Genomic DNA, 25,665 nt, shown 5'->3' with positions numbered 1-25,665 from the left:
CAATTTTATACCGAATTTATTATATTTTAGGCACTGTTGACCCTAAAAAAATAGAAATACAGGTAAATATAACTCGATGTCCTTCATGTACGTATATCTCATCAAAATCACAGCTCGTTCATTATATGTTTAATCTTTAGTTTTAAAAATAAACAAGGAACATTATATAGTATTCAGCAAGAAAAACAATTGAACTCCACAGGTATAAAGCATCAAAACGACGTTGCAAGTGTTGAAACTAGGTAAATAAGGTCAAAAATACAGGATGTGTGTTATATAAGCCACAAACTTATTATATGCACGTATATGTGTATATTCTACAAACGGGCTTAATTGTAATTGTTAAGATAAATGGATGTATGTGTTTTTATATCTTGGTAAATAAGTTATCTAGGGTGGGTCAAAATCCCGCTACCATTTTGATTGCGCGCCATGTTGGTTATTCTGACTTTTAGCTCAGTTTCGCTTTAACCATTGTGTTGAGTAGACGTCCAAATTTTTTATGGATAAATATACGTCACAAGAACGAGCAGAAATAGTGACAATATTTACTGAAAATGTCAATGGTAGCGAGACTTTTGCCCCCCCTTTATTTGTTACTTTACATCTTGTTTTACTTTCTCTTTTCCCTTTTTAAAATTAAATATGTTTATAAAAGATTAAATAACTTGGACATAATATATAAATTTAAAATAATAGAGAGTAAATTTAGTTAAATTTGAACTTGAGTTTCAAGTGAGATTTACTCTCAAAAATATTTACAAGAACCAAAAATTTGGTTTGTTATTGTAGTGTATATGTATTAATAAAACACATTTTCCCTTTTTTCTATTAAAAATTATTTAACATGAGAAATGTTTATAAAATGCACTTCTTATTGCATTTTTTATATTATGAGGGGCCGAAATATTTACCTAAATATTTCAATTTGGGTGTCATCAGAAATGTTGGGTTAACGTGCAAATTCAAGATAATTTATTGTCATTATATCATAATCCTGAAATATACGTATAATTTGCAAGAACCGGCAACGTGGCAAAGTCAAATTTGAATGCTCATGCCTGGCGTCCCTATGAATAAACTATTGTGAGAATTCTTCTTATCCAGTGGTAAAACTTATTAGACGGCCAGGTATATATTCTGTAACAGCCAAAACTATATGAAAAACTACTATATTATATAATGCATTAACAAACAGTTTACCCAAACGTTTCACACATCCATTGTGCGATCTACGAAACCTTCCTAGGCGCCTCCACGTCTTGATCTTTACCACCGGGATTAAGCCGACATAAACGAAAAATACTCGTCATATTTTCGACTGGTAACAACAAAACATTTTTCACATATTCGTCTATTGTTGTTCACCCGATGGCAATCACGGTTCGGTAGTAGAACGGCAGCATTTTTACCATGACTGTGATGGAATGCAACGACAATTCGAACGCTGATTCAAGGTAAGCTCGTTATCCGATCAATATGTTAATTAGACGCTGATAATGATTGAAGAAAAAACAGTATTTCGCGAGTTTTCTAAAAAGTCTTATAGTTAAATGATCGGAAAACTGTTATTTATGACTATAAACTAAGATCGGCTTTATAGGTAACTTGTTATATCTAAAATTATTTATATTCAAAGCGTTTTAACCGATATACGTTAGGGAAATCCATCTGGAAAATGAGAGTTTTTATTTGGCAGCAAAACCATTTCTTTAAATATAAAGTGATGTGGAATTCATTCTGAGACAGTGATTATTTGGTCTGTATTTTGAAATGTTTGGAAACATACAGAGATAGAGAGGCTTACAGAAATAAACTAGTTCTTCGAATAGAGTATAAAATAGAATTAGTTTTAAATGATATTACTTTGATTTGCAGCTTTATTGTGGAAAATCGGTATAATGTATTTTATTCTAAGTCTTGTCCATCGATATCTGCTGTTTTTTTACATCTTTCAGGCAATTTACGGATTCCATCTTTACTCATTCGACATGAAGTTGGTTACAAACATACCCGATGCGATTAAATACAGCGACATCACCTGTTGTAAATTCTTTAAAATTAATAAGTTAGGCCTGATAATTGATAATGTTTTTATCATCACATATGACTACCATCTGATATAACAGGTCAATTGAAAAGTCCCCGGCCTACCATAGTAAAACACATTTTTTTTCAACATAATTCCCTTCAAGGGTGATACACTGATTATGGCGATCCTCCAACTTTTCAATATTTCATTTTTGTAGTACAATTTGTCCTTTGCTTCAAAATAGGCCTCACTTTCGGCGATCACCTATTCATTCGACGAAAATTTCTTCCCAGCGAGCATTCTTTTGAGATCTGAGAACAGGAAATAGTCGCTGGGGGACAGATCTGGAGCATACGGTGGATGAGGAAGCAATTCGAAGCCCAATCCATGGATTTTTCATATCGTTTTCACTGACTTGTGACACGGTGCATTGTCTTGGTGAACCAGTACTTTCAAATGGTCCAACAACGCTATGTAATAGTCGCTAATACAGACGACATAACCTTGCCAGACGAGTGTTTTCCCACGCTTTGGAGCGGGTTCATCGTGTGCAGTCCACTCGGATGACTGTCGATTCGACTTAGGAGTGAAATGATGGAGCCATGTTTCATCCATAGTCACATATCGACGCAAAAACTCGGGTTTATTACGCTTGATCATATTCAAATACTGCTCGGAATCATCAACTCGTCATTGTTTTTGGTCAAAAGTGAGCTCGCTTGGCACCCACTTTGCACAGAGCTTTCTAATACCCAAATATTCGTGAATGATATGATGTATACGCTCAGTTAATATCTTTGTGTCTGCTATTTCATTCAATTTCAATTTACGGTCATTCAAAATCATTTTGTGGATTTTTTTAATGTTTCCATCGGTAACAACCTCTTTTGGGCGTCCACTGCGTTCACCGACGTGCTCATTTCACCACGTCTAAACTTGGCATACCAATCCTTGATGGTTGATTTCCAGGGCAGTGTCCGGAAACTTGGCGTAAAGCCAAGTTTTTGCTTCAACTGTATTTTTTCCCATCAAAAAGCAAAATTTTATCAGCACGCGAAATTCCTTTTTATCCATTTTTTTTCACAATAACAAAAGTTGCTTCACTCAAAATGCTATAATTCACAAACTAATGATCCGACAGCTGACAGATTTATACACGCATCTTTTGAGGGTTACGGCTAACTAATAAATATATGGATATAATTCTAGTAGCACCATCTATGTGCCAGGCCAGGGACTTTTCAATAGACCTGTTAAGTTGGGTTTTCATAAAAGTTTATTTGGTCTTTACATCGTTCTTGGTTTGTTGTTGTGGCGTATATCCATAATAGAATTTGGACGTCTACTACCACTGACGGATAAACGTCATAAACCCAGATGGAGTGCAATTAAAATGCTACCGGGACTTTTGCCTCACCTGCTACAAGAAAATTTGTTAATTATTGGATAGATATTTAGCGCTGCCGGTGTATAATAAGTTTTAACTTAAAAACAGTAGCATATATATTAAGCCTAATGTGTCTATAGTTGAATAAATACTTATTATTTTAAAACAGTGGTAAATTGGGATAAAACCTAATAGCTTATTAGGTTTAATTTACTATAGTTTATTCAAAGTTATTTTGTAAATACGTCATCTAAATTTGTGATGTCAAAACGTCGCAATGTTGACGCATCAACTCTGAGTTTTAGTTCAGTTTGGCTTTGACATATAGCAAAATTCTAATCTACATAAAATAATTGAACAAATTGATTTTTGTGATATGATTTATTTTAACATTATAGTACATAGTTTATTGGTTAGAGTTATAATCTCTTATCACTATTTCTTTGAAGAATTTTCCATACGTTTGACAACCGGAGGACTTTGAAAGGCTCATTCGTTTACGTGTTCGAACTAATCAGACATCATTGTGTCATCATTGTTCTAAAACGAATTTATAAATAGAGGCAGGCAATACATTAAACATCTTGATGACGTATGTACAAAAAAAACTTTGAATAGACTATAGATTGCTAAAATTTATAATATTAAAAGAATTCGATGCAGCAATATTGTATCAAATGACGAGTTTAGGTCTTCAAAGTTCGATATTCTTACAGCACACCAAAATGTTCCTGGAGGCTATGGAGACAGAGACGTTATATAGTCGCTATCATGGGATTTTGCGGGTTCTTCAACGCCTACATCCTGAGAGTGAACCTGAGCATTGCGGTCGTTGCTATGACAGAAGACCGATTCAAGATCGCCGACAATGGAACAGAGATCAACATTGTAAGTCCCTCGTATCATGCCGTGTGTCACCATCAGTTCAAAATCCTCGAATTTCAGGGTCCAGAGTTCGACTGGAGCAACGAGCTTCAAGGTCACATTCTGAGCTCGTTCTTTTACGGTTATATGGCGACGCAGTTCATCGGCGGATATCTGGCGGTCAGGATAGGCGGGAAGACCCTCTTCGGCTTGGGCGTGGCGGTGACGTCAGCCCTGACGATCGTAACGCCTCTACTGGTCAATGTCAGCGTCTATTTGCTAATCGCTGTCAGGGTCATCGAAGGTCTTTTTGAAGTAAGAGAAAATGTTGGTTGAGACAAGTTTAATTAATGTTAATGAACAGGGAGTGACGTATCCTTGCATCCATGCTGTATGGTCGAAGTGGGCACCGCCTCTGGAGAGGGCCAGGTTGGCGACATTTTCCTTTTCCGGTTGTTTTGTAGGTACTGTCATAGCGATGCCGGCTTGTGCCTACATGGCTAGTGCTTTCGGATGGCAGAGTGTATTTTATATTTGTGGTGAGTACCCATCAATAATGTTTGAAAAAACTAACGAAAATAGTATGTCATGGTTAGTATACATATTTTCTCTTTACTTGATTTTCCCAAATATCTTCATTTGCAACAATGCTGCGGGATAACATAATTTAATAGCAAAATTCTTAAAAATTTATAAAGGAAACTACATGTTACCAGGGATAAGCTGAAAAGGTATATCTCTTCTTTCTTAGATTTTGTAGAGTCACTAAATACGAATCATTCTCTTTGTTTTTAATAAACAACAGAATTGAATTTAGTATTGAGTTAATTTTATTTCTATTTCACAGAATAAGTTTCACAAAAGTAAAATAAAAGAAAACTACTATATCATGATTATGTCAAAAAAGTCTCTTTTCTTAATACTTTAGTTGTCATAGTAATAAAATGTCTATATTTAGTAATTTTTACCATAGAATAAAGAAGAATTTCTTTATTCTATGATTTTTACTCCACAACGGTTAATAAGGTTGAAGTTATAAAAAACAAAATATTTTTTTAATTATTGTTTAATTAATATAATTATTTTATAAAAATAAAATAAAGATTACCATTAACATTTTAGTCATTATGTTAAATCTTCCTCTTATGACTTATGACTTCCTCTTATAATAAATTAAAGAAAATTACAATATAATGGTTATATCAAAACCGTTCTTGTCTTCTTCATAAATTTTTTTGTGGCAAAATAAATTCTACAACGAAATAAAATATCTATATTTAGTAAAATATCTTTTTTTTCCTAATAACTATTAATACGATTACATGTATAACCAACAAAGTAATTTAAAAAGTCATAAAGCTAAAATAAAATAAAAAATTACCGCAATATTTTGGTTATTATGTTAAATCTCTTCTTTTGTTCTTCAAATTTAATATCCATAATTAAAGAAAACTACTAATCAATGGTTATGTCAAAAATCTTCTTTTCTTGTTCTTAAATATTTTCGTGGTCATTGTATGTTCTTCAACTTCATTCTTTAGTTATTTCACATTGGTACCTATTTAATAGAAAATAAATTATAAACATATTTCATGAATGTAATAATAAAAAGTCATTAAACTAAAATAAAATAAAGATTACCATAATATTTTGTAAGAAATTTTAAAGAATTACCATAATACTTTGGTTAAGTTAAAAATCTTCTTCTTTTATTTTATATGGTTATTGTTCAAATTTAAAACTAACTGCTATATTATAGTTTTGTTAAAAATCTTCTTCCTTTCTTGAATATTATTGTGTCCATTTAATAGAAAATATATTGTAAATATTTTTGTGAATAAACGAAAAATAATAAAAAATCTATCTTCAAGCTAAAATAAAAGAAAAATTGTCATGATATTTTGGCTGCGTTAAAAGTGTTCTTTTTCTTTTTCATATCTTATATGGTTCTAGTTTAAAATTAAAGATCTCTACTATATCAAGTTTAAGTCAAACATCCCTTCCTCTCTTCTATAATAATGGTATATGGTCATTTATGTCATTTTGCTTCATTTTTTGTTGTTTCAAATCGATACCATAATTTATTTTCGTTGTGAATAATATTGCAGTGATAAAAATGTCATAAAACTAAAATAATAGAAAACTTACCATAACATTTTGGTTATGTAAAAGTCTTCTTCTTCGATGTTATTTGGTTATAGTTATTATTGATAATTCATCATAGTTTCTGTTATACTTTATAAAGCACTTTCAACAAACTTTTCTTACTTCAGTGTCTTGTTATATATATCTCTTTTTATCCATATTTTGTAGTAGTTTTGATTGCTTTTTATTTGCTCCTTACTAAATAAAAATTGAAGTACATCAATTCAGCGGTACCTCAATACACAAGAGAAGCTAAGAGAGTAAATATTTATGCATTAGGTAACTAAAAAGAAGACAATAGTAGCTGCGCAATGTTATTAAGATCAGAACATTTAATTGTGAAATATAGGGTGAGGAATATTTGTTTTTAGGTGCTTCTGGAGTACTGTGGTACATTTCCTGGATATTCCTGATCGATGGAACACCTCAAGAAGACAAACGAATCACCAAAGAAGAGCTCTCTTACATCGAGAACGCTTTCCTCCAAGCATCATCCGCTCAAACTTACAGTACCGTGGTACCATGGAAGGAACTGTTCACGTCGATTCCAGTGTGGGCCTGCGTCGTATCGCATTTCTGCGAAAACTGGGGATTCTACACCATGCTGACTCAGTTACCGAAGTACTTGAAAGGTTGTTCTATTTTAATGGTGTTTTAAATGAACTCATTGCGATTTTTTTGCAGATGTATATAATTTCAACCTGGGCAAGTCTGGATTCTTATCGGCCTTACCTTACTTAGCCATGGCAGTGATGATCCAATTTTCTGGCCAATGGGCCGATTGGTGTGTGGTCAAAGGTTATCTAACCACCACGCAAGTGCGAAAGATCTTTAACTGTTCGGGCTTTTTGTCCCAAACAGTTTTCATGCTAATAGCAGCCTTTTGGAGTGACAGTACCGGATCAGTGTTTTGTCTTACCATGGCTGTTGGACTAGGTGCTTTCGCATGGGCTGGTTTCAGGTAATATGTTAGCTGCGTGCTAAAGTAATCTACGTTTTTTTAAATATGTCAATAATTTAACGAAAACAAAATCAAAGAAAGGATCTGTAGAATATAATTTTCTTCAGCTACAACAGTTTTATTGCAAGTCTTATTGTAGTAGCTTTTTGAAAAACCTGCCAAATAACCCTTTAACCGTTTGATTGATGATAAAGGTTTCTCACGAAGGAAATCAAGGACCTAAATCTGCCAAGTAAATCGGAATTTGAAACAATGTTTACTTTATTCGCTGATTCTGCTGACGCTTGTTTTGCTCTATCAAGAGATATGTTGTGTTGATAGAAATCCATTTTTCTTTCTTTTGGGGTAGCTTCTTTTGGCAGCGGACCGAATTTGTTCAATTATGACAAAAGTAATTCCGTTATTAGCGTAGACAAAATAGTTCTTCTTTTTATATGAGTAATGATTTTTTTTTATTATTACTCTTCGTGAGTCCACAATCTGCCCTATTGGCAATAAGTATTTCTTCTGTTTATATTATATATACATGGCATGTAGAAAATCACTTCATTAAGCAATCTTCTGTATAAAATATTATCCTAATTAATTAGTCTTATTCTAATGCTTATTCTAAACTCTATATATGTCCAGTAATCAGATCAGGTGGTGTTAAACGTTTTAGTCTACGCACTTCACTATCACGTCGCATATTTAGCTGATTAGCGAGTACATTGGGATGCACTGACACTCTTTCGAAGTACTTCACACAAACACGTTGGATTACACTCGTTATAGGTTCTAGAGGAATATCGCGTTGTATCACTTTATTTGAAATATAGTACGGAGCATCAACAATGGCACGCAACACCTTATTTTGGAACCGTTGAATGATGGATATATTAGATTTGCTAGCGGTACCCCATAGTTGAATTCCATATGTCCAAATGGGCTTGAGTATAGACTCATACAGCAATACCTTGTTTTCTAATGATAACTTGGATTTGCGCCCAATGAGTCAATACATTTGATATAATTTTAGTCCCAGTTGTTTCCGTTTAGAGAGTATGTGCTTCTTCTAGGTTAGGCGTCGATCTAAATGCATACCAAGATATTTATCATGCTCTGCTTGGGGGAGTTGACGACGATTGATATGCACTGGTGGACATGTTCTTCTACGCAGGGTAAACGTTATATGCGTGGATTTTGATTCATTGGCTTTAATGCGCCATGTCTTCAACCATAATTGTATTTGCTCCAGGTGGGTTCGTAGGTTTATTGATGCTGTGACTGGATCTTCATGGGATGCTAAGATTCCTGTATCGTCTGCATATGTTGCCACAGTAGTTATTTTTGTGGTGGGCAGATCAGCCGTGTACAGAAGATACAGTACTGGACCCAGTACACTACCTTGCGGAACATATGAGTAATGATAATATTTTTTTAGTGTTAATCATTTGGATTTGGCGCCACAGTTTGCGAGTGTTCTAATGGGAATTGGTAACACTTTCGCCACTATTCCTGGTATAGTCAGTCCGGTCATAGCAGGATATATCATCAAAACTCCACCAGTAAGTAATATGAATACCATAGAACTTCACTCATTCTGTTTTCGATTATTTTTAACAGACTGCTGAACAATGGCAAGTGGTTTTCTTCATAGCTGCGGGAATATATCTATTCGGCGCCCTTTTCTACGGTCTTTTCGCGTCAGGAGAACTCCAACCTTGGGCAGTCGAACGGAACGACGAGGACAAAAACGATCTGAAGCTGGACGGGTACAAGAACGAGAGTTATTTATCAGAATAAAACAGCGACTTAGCAAAAAATTAACTTTTATTATTAATTATTTTATTAAGACATTTGGTCCCGGCAAACATAAATAATTTTTTATATCAATATAATATATATGTATATATATAAAAAAGAATATCACAACAATAGCAGAAAAAAACGTGAAATATATATAAAAAATCTTACTGGCTAACTTAACCGACGGATCTAAACACGAACTCATTGCTGCCTGTCTTGTCTATCTTTGCGCTTCTTGTTGAAGATTCGGATCTGCGCGTACTCCTTGTCGTATACTTCGGGGATATAGCTTCGCAGGAATTCGTTGTACACCATCTTCACCGAGCTGGCGTCGAAGAGGGATTTCTCGTAGTCCATCAGTTGCTGGAAGAAGCCGCAATTCGGATGGATCTTCGGCCTGATTTTCTTCACGTGATCGAAGGCTTCGAGGAGGGTGAGTTGGTGGTATTTCATCAGGTAGGCTATGCAAAGGGTAGCGGATCTGCTCACTCCCGCTACGCAGAAAACGAGGATTCTGCCCCCCATGGCAACTTCCTGGAAAAAAGTAGAAGAATTGCTGTAATTTTCTAGCTGGTTTATCTATTAATTTTAAAGGGTTTACAACAAATTGTTTTGCTGTATGTTAAATCGCCTCGGATACATTTGTAACCTTCTTGATGTTAAAGCCTCATCATAGTCAAACATTCATAGTCCAATAACTAGAGGTCGCTACTTTTAACTTATTACTTGTTTTAAACGCTACGCCATAAGCCGCCATGAGATCTGATTGGCTTACTACGTTTCTATGGTATATTTGTTGTTTGTTTATTTTGAGCACCGTTTTCAGTATGGCTGACATAATGAATAGTGCTTTTAGAGATTACATTATTAGTTAGTTGTTCATTATCACTACATAGTATAAAACAAAGTCGCCTTTTCTGTCCCTATATCCCTATGTGCGCTTAAATCTTTAAAACTACGCAATGGATTTTGATGCGGTTTTTTTCAATAGATAGAGTGATTCAAGAGGAAGGTTTACATGTATAATACATGCATAATATACTAAGGCAACATTGCTAATTTTAGAGGTTTCTAACGTGATGTCGTAAATTAACCTATTTTTTAGGCTTATTTAGCAATTAGCAAAAACGCTGCCTAACCCTACGAGTTAGATCAAATTAATGTACTACAGTATTGTACACCATAAAAAGGTCTACAAAAAAGTCCGCGATGGTATATGTTTATCTTTTAGGGATAACCCACATTAACCATTTTTATTGTTTACTTTTTACGTGAGAAAATGGCTTATTTACGAAGCTATTTTAAGCAATACGGCATTAATCCTTATCGAATTAAGTACCTTAAATACAGTGTGCAATTAATATAGATCAATATGGTTCCTTACAGCATGTAAATTAAACAAATATTTTCGGAGATATTACAAATTTAAAATTTGCGTTTAAAAATGTGTAATGTAATAAAAATTGTATGAATTTAGATATTCCAAAGATAGCAGGAAATCTTCATAGTAAGTATAGGGGAAGAGGAATTGTTTTACTCCAAATTTAATGCGTGCAGGCCAAGGGCAGTAATGAATGAACCAAAAATACTGGATCGATTTTAATCATGTTTTCATTGAGTGACATAGGCATATATATTTTATGCCCGTGCAAAGTCGGAGCGGGCCGCTATGTTTTTATATACAACGTTCATATTTTTTCTGTAGTGTATTTAATTTAGTATCAGCATTGCACCCGTGCGAAGCCGGGGCGGGTCGCTAGTTATATATAAGTCAGTAGTACAAAACGTAAAGTGAATTATCGATATAGAAAGTGTTATGTAACCGGATGCACAGGTAGTAAAGAAATGCTGAATCGTTTTCGTTTGAAATTTATGATCATTACAGCATGTTTTGTTGTTACAAGTTGGGGTTTATTGGCTATAGTTTTTTTATCTATCTCATGGATTCGGGAATATACAATGAATTTATGATTTTATATATATAATATTTATATTTTCTAGATATATTTATTTTAAATTACACGAGGTATATGTAGATTTAAATTGGCCAATCAAATTACTTGAATAGACGATATAATCCCATCTGGATGTTGGGAAAAGCTAAACTTCTTCGCCTAGATTCGCCTTCTTCGAGATCCCTATTGAGTTGACTCCCTATTACTCATGAGCGTTATTGACAGGCTTCACTTTCCCGTATGTGTCATTTCATCGAGGTGTGAATAAGCACTTTTCTATATGTTAAAATGTCTACCAAGTAAATCGCATTTGCTGGAAGTTTTTTTTTATTACAGTTTGAAGAAAAAGGCTGCTGAAGATTAGCGAATGCTCTTTGGAGCTTATGGCAGCAACGACAAACTTCAACACGTTCAACACTGGTTTCGACGGTTTGAAAAGTGGTAATTTTGACACCGAAGACAAAGATAGATCTAGAGAGCAAAAAAACAGTGAACAAGAAGATTTATTAAGGAAGGTATTATTCGATGATGATCGGTGTAAAATGCAAGAAGAATCTGCAGAATTATTGGGGGTAATACTAGAAACCAATTCCAACCGCTGGAAGAACATGAGAATGATTTAAAAGCTTGAATATGTTGTGCCGTATGAATTGAATCATCATGGCTCCAAGCTAATGCTCCGAATACAGTGTGATCAGCTTGGTGTCGTATATTATGAGTTGCTAAAAGCTAAAGAAATGTTACCCCGGCATAGTATCCAAACCTGGCACCTTCTTTTCTTTTTTTGAGATGGAATTCGTAAATTTCTCGAGAGATGGGAAACTGTAGTGGCTATCGATCAACAGTACATTGAATAAAATACATTGTACTGATTTTTCATCGTAGAGCTTGAAATGCTTTAATATTAATTAATAGGCCTAATACGAATTTTAATTTCCCACCAAAAAAACACTGAAATTATTTCCTTGCCATCCCTATTCTTGTTCGTCGTGCGTTGAAACTTGATGTTTGCATTATAAGCGAATACCAAAATCGCTAACTAGACAAATGCAATCAGCAAACATCGCCAACTATTTGTGAACGACAGAAACAAAAAATAGAAACAAAACAGAGCAGGCCACGCGCCATCCATTCAAATCGGACGAACTGCATACAGTTTGTTCTTTTTTTATGCAAACTGTAAATAATCAGATAGAAACGGAGCTTGGCAGCATCGTTTCCCGTGACTAATGCGATGCAAACAAGTATTTTGGGTAACGTGTGGAACGCATAATTCATAACATCGTTTTTCATCGGGTGCTTTTTTCGTGTTGGTGTCGTTCAAAGTACCACTTTCCGTTCTTTATCGGCTATTATCGGTTGTAAATCACGGCTTCGTGGCGGGGTGGTCGGTGTTTACTGCTTACACATGTCGAAAGATTGTCCAATGCCAACATTTATTTTTCTTTTAAAATAAATAATCACCCGAAAAAAAATACGTTTGATTATTATTATATTCCGCGATAATAACGGGACAGTTATTTTTACGATATTTATTTTAACGCCTTTGACAACACAAATAACTACCTTAATTGACACAACAACTTAATTTTAAAATATATAAATAGTTTCTGTTTGATACGTTACATAAATAAAATAAACGTGACACTTGTAATGTATAATTAGTTGCATAAGACAATATAGAATAATTAATATTCGATTATGACAAAACTAACTAAATATTAAGAAACTAGCAAATTAGTTCTACTCTATGAGAAACAATAACACCAATATTTCGTGAATATTAATATTATGTATTTATTTAAAATACATTTTTAATAAATTTAAAATACACATGACATTATAGACGTATAATTAGTTGCATAGACTTAAATATTCATTATATCAAAATTACAGGAATATTAAAACGATAGTAATTAGAAATTATTTGGAATAAAAAATATTTTCATCTGTTTTGAACAATAATACACAAATTCTAAAGAATTTAACAAAGTTGACAGCGTTCAAATTATTCTGATAGTGATTATTTAAAAACTTGTCGTGTTTTTTTAAATATTGTTTTCACTGATAACTTGATTATATATGAATTTCTACTACTTTCAAATAGTTATGAAAAATTAGTTGTGTTTTATAAGAATACTGACCCAATTTTTGACACATAATAATTTATATCCCTATAAATATTTCGTATCAAGGTCTAATTCTGAGGACATAACCTTAATTTTCCAGTAGTTTCCCCCCAATTAAATATAAACAGATTCACGATTCCGACGTTCTGAACGTGTGTGTTTTTTCGCGGCGTCTCTCGTTCCCGGAGGTGTTCGGAATTCCAGGAATGCTTTCCAGTTTTAATGGGAGGCCGAAAATAGCCGGGATAAAGAGTTGTGAATCATTTTCGTCGCTTCGGAATAGTTCGATTTGGTGAATGGCACGGTTTTAGGTTAAGTAAACATCGTCGGAATGCGGCGCGAGAGGAAAACAACAGAAAAAAATTAATGAGGCGCCTACTTGATCGATCAGGTCGGCCACTTCGTCGAAATGGATGGATATGTCGGCGCCGGGATGGTCTCTTACGTCCACCTTGTAGTAGTTGAGGTCGTTGCTGAGGGGGCTGTAGGGTAGCTCGGGGGCGGCGCACACTATGCAGCTGACGTCCAGGTTCTCGACTACCTGTGGAATGACGCAGGTGGCTGACGTGAGTATCAGGTTTTCAGTCAGTATGGAAATGTTGCTGTTGTTCGAGATCATATCTAATCTAGACGGTATCGTGTTGAAGCTGAAACAGAAATAATATTTCTTAAAATTTTTTATCTTCGGAACATTCCGTTATTTAAAATGCTTAATATATATATTAAATGATTTTACGCTATTATTGCTATTAAGACGTATTAACCCACAGAAACAGCGGTTATTAAAAAAGCGTTTAATGAAAATAAATATTGGCTTGTGATATTCCTGGACGTTTCACAAGTATTTAACCGGATATTGGCATTTGGGATGAATCCACAACATGGTTAACTTATTATTACGGAAGTATGTGGAGTTTTCAATTGCTAGTACACTGCTAATATCCCAATAACACAAAAAGACAGTCTGTGGAACATTATGCTAACTATCAAATTGCTAAAAACTGAAAACTGCTACTATCAAAGATTAACACAACAGTTTAAACCAATATATTTTCTTCAATTAGAATGAATCGAAAATAAGATCAATAATAAAATAAAAAATTCTTCGCTTCTATATCAATAAGTGACATTTTAAGAAAGCAATTAATCTGAAAAAATCATATTATCTATTCAGATGGTGAAGAAAAAACGTTTCGATAAGAGTTCGATAATAAATATAATCACTGTTATGATAAAATACATTTAAAAAAATATCCATTTGGAGTCTTCGATAATAGTTCAATATTGCCTAAGGCTGTAGAAAAAGTGTCATCCTTGTTAATTTTGGAAATGACAAAAATCTAATTATATAAATATAAAGAAGTAGCTACATTAAAATAAATGACCAAAAACACAAAATCATTACTTTTTAAAAAAATAAACTTACTTTAATATTCGTATAACATCACACATGTTAGCCTAGATTAAAACAAAATGGAACAATAGACCCACCGTCCCAATCACGTATCGACAGGATACTGTGGTGGATAGTCGAAAAAATACACCGATCCTAACCTTCCTGGGGAGAATCCGAGATTTTAAAGGTCCACGAAAATAATTTCCCGACCTTGGACATGTCCAAAACGACAGTATTTGAGAATTCCTGCTCTTTATTTTATTACCACTGTTTGAAGTTGTTAAATGACTTGTCACAGTCGCAGTATCCGCTATACGATGTAGATACGGAAAGATTAATTAACGCTAGCTAAATATAAACTTATTTTTATATCAGCATAAAACAATATTACTCTGACAGAGAGTACTGTCAGTGTCAAATCGGTTATAAAACATATTTCAAGAATGTAAAGTTTTTCGAGTTACCGGAGAAACAATTAAAAAAAAACAATATGGATCATTAGCCAAAATAACAATATGGAATGGAATTTGGATATGTTTACGCATATTTTAGAGGCATTTCAAAACAGTCGCGTCTATTTCCGATTCTTTACGTAAGATGGCGATACCGACAATCGACAGACTTGTCAAAACTCCCCGGAATGTTGTCGTTAATTAACTAATGGAGCAACAGACACATATTTTCGAAAAAAAAATACATCTATCATAGTAGATCTAATTAAAATACATGACAGGTGAGTCATTTTTCTACAGTAACATGCAAAAGCGATCCAGGATTCCTGGATCTGGATCCAAAAAAAATTAAAGCGATATTTATTCGCAATTAAATAATGTTTCGGATTATTTTTATCGGTAGGACATAAAGTTTTCATTAAAAACAAGTTGGCATTTCGAACAAGTATGTCGTTTTTAAGGTTATGGTATATTTCGTCCAATATAAACAATAAATTAGACGTTATACTAATATTAGTGTAAAATATTCACGTATTGTTAGTCAAAACAGCAATTTGGATAGGAATTTGGTGTTGTTATTGGGAATGGCTTATTTGAAACGAGATATTTCGAAATTTAAGTCTATTTTTTTATTTAACGAGTTTTAATGGAATTATTCTTGTAATGGTCTTGTAAATATTTGGTTATATGTTTATTTTAGTTAAATATCGACTGTTTTCGCATTCCTCACCCAAAATAACAATAATAAAATTATTGTCGCCCAATTAAAATACTTAATGTTGGTTTTAGGTATAGTTAAACAATCCAAATTTAACATTTAGAATGAAAATCAATACCAAGGTGCATTCTTTCAGGTATTTTTTTCAACCGGTACTTTAGTATGACCTTTGGCCACCCACACTATCATCCAGAATTGGAACTACGTGACCGTGTCCACACTAAAAGATTTTGTGTACAAAAAGTGCATCCCAAGGACACTAGGAAAACTAAATGCTTGAGGAGTGGCCTATGGAAAATTAATGGGACTGTTTATTCAAGAACCGTCAAAATGTTGATGTCGTTTTTATTTTTTTAATTCGCAATAAGCATTTGCGACACAAAAAAACAAGTCGTTATATAACGATCTATAATTGAAACTTGGAAAATAAAGCTCTAATAAAAAATACGATAAAGAAAACTATCACCGTCTTATTTGTACCAATGGTGCCTCTATACTGTGCTCATTTACATATCGGAAACTATTTCGGAAAATAAAAACTGCTTGGGCTAAAAATAGTCCATCGAAAGGAAACTTGAGAATGCAAAACAGAAATTCCAACACACATATGCATAAATAATTGCCCCAGAATCTTCGCCAAAAATAAGTAATAGTTTACAGCTTCATACATCCTACAATGTTGCTAAAATATGATTATGTCGGCACCAAAATATTTTATAACAACTCTACACTAAATAAAAAAGATTATGTTTTAATTTTTCAACAGTAATAAACATTAATAATTTATTTCCAATTGATATCATTAATTTGACAAATGATAAAACAGCAATCTGTAAAACTGTCAAATATATTTAATAGTCCAATGAATATATATTATAAAAATACTTTCCACTTTTTATGACAAAACAGGAATCTACAAAACGACTAATATTAACCGATATCCACACGTTACCAAAATGTAAGCAAAAATATTTCGGCAAAATGATTTGCGAATTATGTAACCTCAATCTGGATTAAGTAGATCAAAGGGAGAATTTATTTATGAAAAAAAATTATATCTGGCAACTAGCGCCGGTCTAATAAGAATACATAAATTAAAATGAATGGTGGATTTAAATCCATATGAATTCTATCAAAAATGGTAATTTTCAGTAGAGCCCTTTTATTTACGACGTATAATTATCTGTCAGATGGGTTCTGTTTTAAATTAAATACTAAATATAAATACCTAATAATAATTAAATACTTTTAATAAAAATATTTGTTTGTGACATATTTATGAAATATTACGCCCACAAATTATAAATGTATTTTATTTGATGTAAAGTGATAAAACAGGTAAGACAATATTCAATATATTATGTTTAGGGATGCTCTTACGCCATCTGTCCTAATTATGAAGTATTATCTTGACAAATAACAAGAATTTTGTAATTACATTTAACAAGAAATGGTTTTATAGTTCGTTAGTATGTTTAAAATAATTATTAAGGCAATGAAATTACTGTATTTTTGTATATGCATTTCAGTAAAGTTTCATTTTTATTGATATTAAGTGATATGAGTGATATATGATTAATGTTATTATGCATAATTTACTAACCTATACATTACTATCACACTATACTTTATGACCAAAAGGTAAGTCGTGATATATTTAAATACAATAGAACCTAGGAACTTTATACGTCTATTTATATCAGTCACATGCTAATTATTAGATTAATTCTCAATGATAAAATAAGATCGATACTCGGGCAAGCCCAAAACGGTCATTTATTACCGAGCTCGTTAGTTTTGCTTCGGTAACTAGATTTTAAATTCGAATCAGAAACTATAAAGTGTGTCTGTTTTTTATTGATTTAATCGAATTTTGTCTTATTTTTGAAATATTGGGGTTTTATGTACAGTTTCATTTAATTTACCAATGTTTGTATCGAATGTTAAGAAACTGGAGAGTTTATTGCTTATTGTTTACGTTATTCATTATATTAATTAACACGAACTGTTGGGCATGATTAATGAGAAGCGTCAATTATTGAAAATAAGTATGTACAGTTGTTTGTTATGATTGTTTAATGCTAGATATATTGAAATGTGTATTGAAAACGAACCTTTGAGTTTCTTCATGATGCAAACTGCCGTCCAAGATTCCCTGTATGGGATTCTCTTTGAATGCGGTGGGTCTGTCGTCGTTGTCGTTAATAATCGACTCGATCTCCATACTGTCCCTTTCTAGAACGCTAAAACCGATATCGCGCGAGTAGAGAAAGCTTGACCAAGAGTCCGAAGATCGATACGGGGATAAACTCTATGCGTAGCGTGAAAGAGCGACACCAAACAAAAACTGAGTCATGGAATCTCGCGTTTACCTGAAGTTTTTCGCTTTCGTGAGGGAGACATGCGCCAAAAACGACGGGACTCGATCTGGATTGTAAATAACGCGGCTTCGCCTCGGATTCCTTTCAGTATTTTCGTTCCGAATCGACGAAATATGGGTTCGGGGAGACGACGACACGGCAAAGATAATTTGTTTCCCCATTTCGAAAGGATTAACTATCAACATTGTAATAAAGTTACATGTATATTGCGGTGGATTTTGTAAAATTCCTGGACGTGTTATTTTTAAACAACAGCCTGAATTATCCGACATTCTTCATTTTAAATCCTAAATTCGTAAACATTTATATAAATCACGTATAAATATAATATCAACAACGTTTTCAATTATAAACCGATCATTTATATCAGAAAAATGTCATCCTTCAATAACGTCACAACGGATCACAGTAGGTTATGCTGATTGACATACCAGCGTTGTGACAGCTGTCATACCCGTTTTTATTGGTTTTGAAATGTGTTCATTGCTTAGTTTTAAACTTAAATATGTCGATGTAACTGTCCAAAATTGTTTTTAGGGCATTTTATGATTAATTTATATTAATTTAAACAAAAAATTTTTATTCGATGCTAGAAAAAGATTCAAAGTGAAGTCACAAGGGACAAGGGTCTAATTCTTGAAACAGCTGGCACGTGACGCTGCCAATTCTTGTAAATTATACGTATATTTGAAGAATATGATATAAATAGAATATATTATTTTGAGTTCACAACTTTAATGTAATTACAGTATTAATAATACAAAATAAACATACTTAATTTTAAAATTATTTTGAAAGGAAAGCAGATAAGTTAAAACATGTAAATTAACAAATATATTTTAATTATCAACATATAAATATTACAATAACAAACCAAAGTCTGTTCCATATCATTAATTTTTTTTATTTCGCTTCTAACTAATCTACAATTTGTTTTTACAATAACTTAAATCTAGGTATATATATGTACATTTTATTGAGTTCTGTCTTTGGACAGCGTCGCAAAATAAGGCGGAAATTGCCGAAGTTTATCGAATGTCCACTTTGTGTCACTCACCACATTTCAAATGTGTTTATTGTTAAGCTTTAATTAACACAATAATAATATTCATATAATATTTCAAAATTCTTTGATCTAGTTCTTGATTTATATTAATTTAATCCGAAATTCTAGAAAAAAAATTCCAATGTCAAAAGTACCAACCTACATGACAGCCAGATCATCTGTCACTATATTTTGTCATTAATTTAATCTTAACACTTGGTTGACCCAGTTTCCCTATTATTATTGGAAGTTTCATTAATCTAAAAGAAGGTGGCGCCATAGTTAAATATCCATAAGTGTTTATTATAATTTAATGTTAATTTATATCATACATTTTCATCAATTAAATCAAATTGGTTCAAATAGTTTTTAGTGGTTGATTTTAGAATAAGAGTCGGTTTCAAAATTCATTTCAGTGACAGCTGTCATTTTTGACAGTGACAGAAGAAATTGTTAACATGTTGACATTCATTTGTTTTAAGTTTTGTCTTAGAGTCATATCAAGTTGAAACTAAATTTATATAATTACTTATTTATTATTTTTACATATAGTGTCAAAATCAACTTGGAAGCTGTCATCGTGTTTAATACAATTTTATTCTTTAAATTTTCGGCAGGATTTCATCAAGTTCATTCAGTTTCATGTAATTTTTAGGTATAATGACTTTCGTTATGGTAAACGATGATGGTTCGTCACTTTTGAGTTACTGAATTACACCTGACCAAATAAACAGTATCGTCGATAATACCTCAACTTATTTTTCATTTCATAACATTCAAAATACCACCCACTAGTTCCCATAGCATTCTTTCTTCTGACGTGTTCCGAACATGACATCATTGTATTACAATTAAACGTAAACTTTGGCAACTAACATTTTTTCGCTGTTTCCATTCGCACGTCATATAGGAAAACGTTTATATATTTCAGTGATAGTATGCGGTAAGAGTGGGAAAAAATTGAAAACTATTTCGAGCTTGTGATATAATGAATCAATAAATTTAACGGAGGAAACACAAGACGGAGATTAAACACAAGACATATTGACGACCAGCCTAAGAAATCCTAGAAGTTTTTTAAATCGGCTGTTAATTAAAAAAAAACTACCAATCTCAGGTTGTTGGCATTAAAACTTGTACTGCGTAGAAAACCTATTGATATTTTGGCAATAGGGTCTTGGTTTTATTTTCAGTAGGAGATAATAATATTATTAATGTTATAACAACTAGCATGTTGATCGAGTGACATCAGACTTGACATTAGCTTAAATTAATTTCTTTATTTAGTTTAAATTTAAGTAGGCTGTGATTGCAAATAATTTTTATAAGGATTTTGTGAAGTGTTACCCAGTCACATTTCGATGTATTTGACATTTGTAATCAAACCACAATTGTAATATTAGAAATAATATACAATAAATGAATTCCATAGAAATGATGTTTGGTACATGATACATGTCAGAAATAATCTAGATGATACTGAAAAACGTCTAAACAATAATCCTTAAAATAGAACAGTATGTATAAACAATTTATAGGAAGACAGTTTGGCACCGGTTTATGCTATCTAGGATAATTATTGTATTTTATTTTGCGTGAACTATTAAGATCTGTACGTGGACGGCGAACTATGTCAGGTACATTAAGAACACCGGAAATTTGGTATTTTTACTAAGTAAAAAATATCGGGCCACACCTGATTGGATCATTGTCAGAAAATAGTGTAGGTTAGTTGTTTTTCACAATTGTTTGACGCAAAACATTTAGATTTTATTTTAGTGATTCACCCTATTTAAAAACGAATAGATGAGAACATGAAAATACATACATTCTCGTTAAAAACAAGAATTGTATAATATCTAATATCTTCACATGAGTAAACAAGGACAAAAGCATTAAAAAAACAATAAAAAACATTAAAACTTGCTATCGAATTGGAAAGAACCATAGAAGATTCATTTAAATAAAGTATGTTTCCTTTACAACTACAACTTGTAGTCTTAACATAGTATTAAATTTTGATAATGTTCTAAAAATGGTTTTTTTTTTAAATAATTTGATCCCTAATTTTATTAATATCACAACTAAATTCATAATTTTGGGCGATGGATATCGAATTTTATTATATATGTTCTGTTATAATTAACCGTATAACATACAAGTATTCCGGCATACTTTATTTTTATGCAAAACTATTATTAAAAATAAAGTAGATTCGATTGTTACAATGTACCTATTATTACAAACGGAGGGTAGGCAGTGTTGCCAGTTTGTTCAGATATATTATTCGCTCTTTTGCAATCCAGCCGTATGCTAAATTTCGTTTCCACATATATAAATACAATTCGGCAGCATTTTCTAGCCAACTCAAATATTTTTTTAAATTTATATGTGTTTATAAGCAAAAAAAGGACAGATCTACTTATTCTCTATAAGAACTAAATAAAACATATCAGTACTGATTAATTTATTTCAACTTTCATTAAATTTAAAAACAATATTTAAACATTCTAAAAACTAAACTAAGACCAGTCGTCGATTGGTTTGCACCAAGTTGCCTAAAAAATAATTAGTATTCAAAATTTTCACAGCAACTAGTTATCAGCTTATGAATTCAACAGATACATAAAATTAGTCAAAATAAATAGATAAGCGTTAAACAATAAAATCAGAGGCACTTAATTGTGTTTTGGCGTGTCCTGCAGTAAGAGGCACTGTTGCTGAAGTTTGATGGACAAGTCTGCTCTCCAATTTGAACTTCGCGGTGACTCAACCGGTTGGTGTTTCAAGATCTTTGGTGTTAATAAGGCACTACAGGCGTTTCTGGTTGAGTTATACATGCTGATGGCATTTTGGATTCGAGGACTATTAATCTGGTGTTTTTGGCATTTTGTGACCAGACTTTTGGTCAGTGTCGATTTTCTTAAGTCACCAGCTCTGAGGATTACTGGAGATATAGCTATAGGGCTCCTTTTCTTTAGCCTTAGTGACCTCCGTTTCAGCGGTGAGAAATTTTCTTTTGATTGTTGATCCTCTTTATCGGAGCTGTTAAGATTACCAACTAATTTGATGATTTTGTCATAATTATCCTGATGTTTCTTATGCATTTCTTCAAACATTTCTTTTATCTTCATAGATGTTTCTTCAAACTCCTCTTGATCCTTCTTTAAAAGTTCTTTGATTTCTTCTGCAATATTACTATGATTCCTCTCATGCTGTGGAACTACCTTTTTACTACTATCTATTGACATATTATTTTCCAGAAGATTACATACTGAAGACACAGGGCTTTCCTTGTTTTCAGCTGAACTTTCACATATTCGTTCAAGTTTCAAATAATCAGATGTATCTGGTGATTTATAATCAGTATATTTCAATTGGTACACATTCTTTTGTTGAGGAGTCGTTGGAAATTTTATATTTCTGTTACAATCTTTAGAAATAACATTCTCTGGGGATACATTTTGAACGGTCTTCTTTTCATTGTGGTCTAAATTTGTACTCACACTCTCCTAAAATCAAATCTACAATAATTTTATTAGAAAATTGTTTAGAAACTACCCACTTTATGTATAGGGATATCCACTGATGGTAAATTTTGTAAAAATCGTCTACAGCTTTCTGGTGACCAATTCATCCCAGAACCATTATGTTTATTTTTCTTTGCACTACCTCCTTGTGACTTGAATAGTTCCTTCCTAACTCCAGTGTAAACCCTTCGAAATTTTGATGCCTGTGAAAAATCTAAAATATAACTATTTTATATAAAATAAAGTAAAGTTAATTTTTTTTATTTACTAATCTCGGTTATTCTTCTTTTTCCATTTTCTAATTTACCTAAAAGTTAACAAAGAACATATAGAAATTACAGATAATTTTTATAATTACCATGGTCCTCTTTATTGGTTTGCTTTTTTAAACTCATATTGTAAATTTATTTGGGTAACAATGTTTGTTTGAAAAACTCTTTAACCGTTATTACTTTGGATCTGATTATATGTCAGCTATGCAGAACTCTATAATATAATGTCAATACTATCATAACATAGATCACTAAAGCCAGTACAAAATGCTCACCTCCGTAGTTAGATTGCGCTAAAACTATCTGAGAAAGGGTTCTGTAACATAGAAGGTAATAATATTAATATTAATCTACGAGAGATGGCACTAGTGTGCCCTGATCCATTATCTAAAATATTTTTATTAAGCCGCAAAAAAGATCGTGAAAAATATGTTGTCGTTGGTGCCATTTATATTAAAATATCAACGCCTTATTGTTTAGTAATTATAATATATCATTTGTTTCTCTCTTGAATTAAAACCTCCAAAACAATGTGGCATCTATCGGTGAAATTCTAAACTTCTGTTTGAATTATTATTGTAAAATCTGCTTTGCAGTTTTCTGTAATCTAGAATAATTACAATTATTATTTTAATTTTTTTTGTTTATTTAAATTTCATTTAGTGAATTTAACTAATTTAGATAAGTTGATGTATTTGTTTTCATAAATTCGATAAAAAAGTAGTCCAGGAGATCTTTTTTAAACTATACAAAAAGGTTTTTTAAACAGATATGCTTTTAATGCTGTTTATTTTGCCGTGATAAACTAACAACATCTCAAACATAAATACTGAATTTTAAATAACCCTAATTTTTAGTTTTTTTTTTGGTCATGGTTTTTTCCCCTTTTAGTCACCAGAGGTTTTTCGGTTACAGTTATGGTACAGTTATGTACAAATATTAGGATATAGAGGGCAGTTAGGTCTGTTCAACATTCAAACTTGTCTTTTATTGTCATTTTATTGTTTTAGTGTCTGTCATAGAAAAAGTGTCTGTTGATTATATTTTTATTTATTAGTGACGTACAATTTTGGATATGCCGCGACTAAGAAATCAACCGAAAAGAAAACTCATCCGTCAGGAATATCTTTCTTCAGATGATTCTGATTGTTATTTCAATACATCACTGAAAAATGGAAATCATGCATCAAATAAAAACAGAAAAACAGTTTTCAAATATAAAGATTCCTCTGACGATTCTGATTATGAGGGTATATTAAAGAAGAAAGAGCTAAAGGAAAAAAAGAAAAGAAAAACAAAACACTCAAGTAATTCATTAAATTCAGGTAAGTATCTAATAATTTATCAAACTTTCTAATGTTTTTCTGTTTTTTTTTTCGACATTTATAGGAGCTCCTTATAACAAAAAGTGCAGTAAAACTATTGAGGTTTTAGATTCAGATAATGAGGTATGATTTAAAATTAATGTGGAAAAAATATTGCACGTTTATATTGTAGGATATTGAATACGATATAAAGGAAGCTTATAAACAGGACATAGAAAATAAAGTTAGTAGTTTCTTCAAACAGTTTAATTCAGATGATGATGATGATTTTAAAAGTATCTCAGTTCCAAAAGTTGAGCATAAACAGAATCTTACATCAAAGAAGTACAACAAAGACATGTATGTTTTGACCTCAGATACAGAAACTGAAGCTGATGTTAAGGTATTCATCTCATATGCTGATATTTCTTGATATACAATAGTTTTTTTTTAATTTTTAAGCCTTCAACGTCAACATGCAATTTAGTGAATAATGTAGTTGAAAATAACAAGGCAACGGAAATGAAACCTGCATTAAAAACAACTTGTTCAGAAGATTTGTTCAGTTTTGTTGAGGATATTATTGAACAAAATGATGTGATTAAAGCGGGTGTAGAGAAAGTAAAAGGAGCTTTAATTCCTAGGTATGTAATGGTAGCTATGTTTCTAAGTTTTTTTCATTATATTGTTTTTAGTTTTGAAGATTTAATGAAGAAAACAAATGAGATATTAAGCAGTACAACATCAGTAATTGGAAACATTGCATCCAAACCAAAGGAACCTGAGGTACATACAATAATAATTGAAATTAGTTCTTATGAATGAGAGTATGGTTTTTTAGGTTCAAACAGTTGTCATAGAAAAAAAAGGTCCGAATTGTCCAGTTTGTCTGGAGACGTTAGATGGCGATTCGAAAGTTATGGTAACAGTTTGTGGGCATATGTTTTGTGAAAGTTGCATTAAGCGAGTGGTTCAGACTATAAAAAAGTGCCCCACATGTCGTAATGTGATTACCGATAAAAAGTATCATCCTATTTATTTGTAAATTAGTTTATTTAATAATTATAATTTTAACTTTTTGATACTGTCCTGTGTTTTCTGTTCAAATATGTATTTATTTCAATAAGGTTATATATATTCGAATTATTAAATTTCAAATTATGATTATTGTGTGTCTTATTTATATACTGTACGTTAACATAAAAATACTACTTCATAAAATACTTGTATAAATACACTAGTGTATAATAGCTGCCTTGTAACCAATTTTTGACGGTAACTTAAATAAATGTTTCTGATGTACTAA

General features: G+C 32.1%; 4 protein-coding genes and 1 long non-coding RNA gene across 12 annotated transcripts; 3 read left to right on the top strand and 2 right to left on the bottom strand.

Annotated features, from left to right (window-relative positions):
• The first annotated feature begins 1,093 nt into the window (after positions 1 to 1,093).
• On the top strand, positions 1,094 to 9,194 carry LOC143203066 (sialin). The gene is made up of 8 exons (XM_076415176.1): positions 1,094 to 1,457; positions 4,136 to 4,307; positions 4,365 to 4,598; positions 4,648 to 4,822; positions 6,800 to 7,060; positions 7,113 to 7,389; positions 8,813 to 8,936; positions 8,995 to 9,194. Exons 1-8 carry the CDS (start codon positions 1,414 to 1,416, stop codon positions 9,172 to 9,174), a joined length of 1,467 nt encoding a protein of 488 aa, XP_076271291.1. The 5' UTR covers positions 1,094 to 1,413; the 3' UTR covers positions 9,175 to 9,194.
• LOC143203071 (uncharacterized) lies at positions 8,397 to 8,805 on the top strand. The gene is made up of 2 exons (XR_013007278.1): positions 8,397 to 8,549; positions 8,627 to 8,805. It is a non-coding gene; the product is annotated as an uncharacterized LOC143203071 (long non-coding RNA).
• LOC143203070 (dual specificity protein phosphatase 14) lies at positions 9,184 to 18,183 on the bottom strand. 3 transcript variants are annotated; one of them, XM_076415184.1, is made up of 3 exons: positions 17,942 to 18,183; positions 13,641 to 13,908; positions 9,184 to 9,711 (listed from the first exon to the last, which is right to left on the bottom strand). In XM_076415184.1, the coding sequence occupies exons 1-3, from the start codon at positions 18,049 to 18,051 to the stop codon at positions 9,379 to 9,381; spliced, it is 711 nt and encodes a 236-aa protein (XP_076271299.1). In that variant the 5' UTR covers positions 18,052 to 18,183; the 3' UTR covers positions 9,184 to 9,378. The 3 variants fall into 3 exon arrangements, with proteins under 3 accessions (XP_076271299.1, XP_076271301.1, XP_076271300.1); XM_076415186.1 differs by lacking the exon at positions 17,942 to 18,183 and adding an exon at positions 17,431 to 17,537; XM_076415185.1 differs by lacking the exon at positions 17,942 to 18,183 and adding an exon at positions 14,688 to 16,622.
• Positions 13,694 to 25,665, top strand: LOC143203068 (uncharacterized). 5 transcript variants are annotated; one of them, XM_076415183.1, is made up of 7 exons: positions 13,694 to 13,827; positions 24,113 to 24,362; positions 24,445 to 24,503; positions 24,553 to 24,762; positions 24,822 to 25,003; positions 25,055 to 25,145; positions 25,201 to 25,665. In XM_076415183.1, exons 2-7 carry the CDS (start codon positions 24,131 to 24,133, stop codon positions 25,402 to 25,404), a joined length of 978 nt encoding a protein of 325 aa, XP_076271298.1. In that variant the 5' UTR covers positions 13,694 to 13,827; positions 24,113 to 24,130; the 3' UTR covers positions 25,405 to 25,665. The 5 variants fall into 5 exon arrangements, with proteins under 5 accessions (XP_076271298.1, XP_076271294.1, XP_076271296.1 ...); XM_076415179.1 differs by having other exon boundaries at positions 24,113 to 24,380; XM_076415181.1 differs by lacking the exon at positions 13,694 to 13,827 and adding an exon at positions 23,922 to 24,011 and having other exon boundaries at positions 24,066 to 24,380.
• LOC143203067 (uncharacterized) lies at positions 21,706 to 23,284 on the bottom strand. Of its 2 annotated transcripts, none has more exons than XM_076415177.1 (4): positions 23,142 to 23,284; positions 23,052 to 23,090; positions 22,819 to 22,997; positions 21,706 to 22,765 (listed from the first exon to the last, which is right to left on the bottom strand). In XM_076415177.1, exons 1-4 carry the CDS (start codon positions 23,176 to 23,178, stop codon positions 21,932 to 21,934), a joined length of 1,089 nt encoding a protein of 362 aa, XP_076271292.1. In that variant the 5' UTR covers positions 23,179 to 23,284; the 3' UTR covers positions 21,706 to 21,931. The 2 variants fall into 2 exon arrangements, with proteins under 2 accessions (XP_076271292.1, XP_076271293.1); XM_076415178.1 differs by having other exon boundaries at positions 23,052 to 23,081; positions 23,142 to 23,245.

Source organism: Rhynchophorus ferrugineus, unplaced genomic scaffold (assembly GCF_030347505.1).
Source record: "Rhynchophorus ferrugineus isolate W39M unplaced genomic scaffold, kcgeb_rfMv2 rfM9, whole genome shotgun sequence".
NCBI classification, from domain to species: domain Eukaryota; kingdom Metazoa; phylum Arthropoda; class Insecta; order Coleoptera; family Curculionidae; genus Rhynchophorus; species Rhynchophorus ferrugineus.
This window is presented reverse-complemented; position numbering and strand designations above follow the sequence as displayed.

Coding starts and splice junctions, on each gene's coding strand:
- LOC143203066 (XM_076415176.1), top strand. CDS start 1,414: ATGACTGTGATGGAATGCAACGACAATTCGAACGCTGATTCAAG. Junction 4,599..4,647: donor TCATCGAAGGTCTTTTTGAA/GTAAGAGAAAAT, acceptor GTTAATGAACAG/GGAGTGACGTATCCTTGCAT. Junction 7,061..7,112: donor GTTACCGAAGTACTTGAAAG/GTTGTTCTATTT, acceptor ATTTTTTTGCAG/ATGTATATAATTTCAACCTG.
- LOC143203070 (XM_076415184.1), bottom strand. CDS start 18,051: ATGGAGATCGAGTCGATTATTAACGACAACGACGACAGACCCACCGCA. Junction 13,909..17,941: donor CATCATGAAGAAACTCAAAG/GTTCGTTTTCAA, acceptor TTTCTGTTTCAG/CTTCAACACGATACCGTCTA. Junction 9,712..13,640: donor TGGCCGACCTGATCGATCAA/GTAGGCGCCTCA, acceptor ACTTTTTTCCAG/GAAGTTGCCATGGGGGGCAG.
- LOC143203068 (XM_076415179.1), top strand. CDS start 24,131: ATGCCGCGACTAAGAAATCAACCGAAAAGAAAACTCATCCGTCAGGAA. Junction 24,381..24,444: donor AAGTAATTCATTAAATTCAG/GTAAGTATCTAA, acceptor CGACATTTATAG/GAGCTCCTTATAACAAAAAG. Junction 25,004..25,054: donor AAAGGAGCTTTAATTCCTAG/GTATGTAATGGT, acceptor TATTGTTTTTAG/TTTTGAAGATTTAATGAAGA.
- LOC143203067 (XM_076415177.1), bottom strand. CDS start 23,178: ATGAGTTTAAAAAAGCAAACCAATAAAGAGGACCATG. Junction 23,091..23,141: donor AACCAATAAAGAGGACCATG/GTAATTATAAAA, acceptor GTTAACTTTTAG/GTAAATTAGAAAATGGAAAA. Junction 22,766..22,818: donor TGGATATCCCTATACATAAA/GTGGGTAGTTTC, acceptor ATTTGATTTTAG/GAGAGTGTGAGTACAAATTT.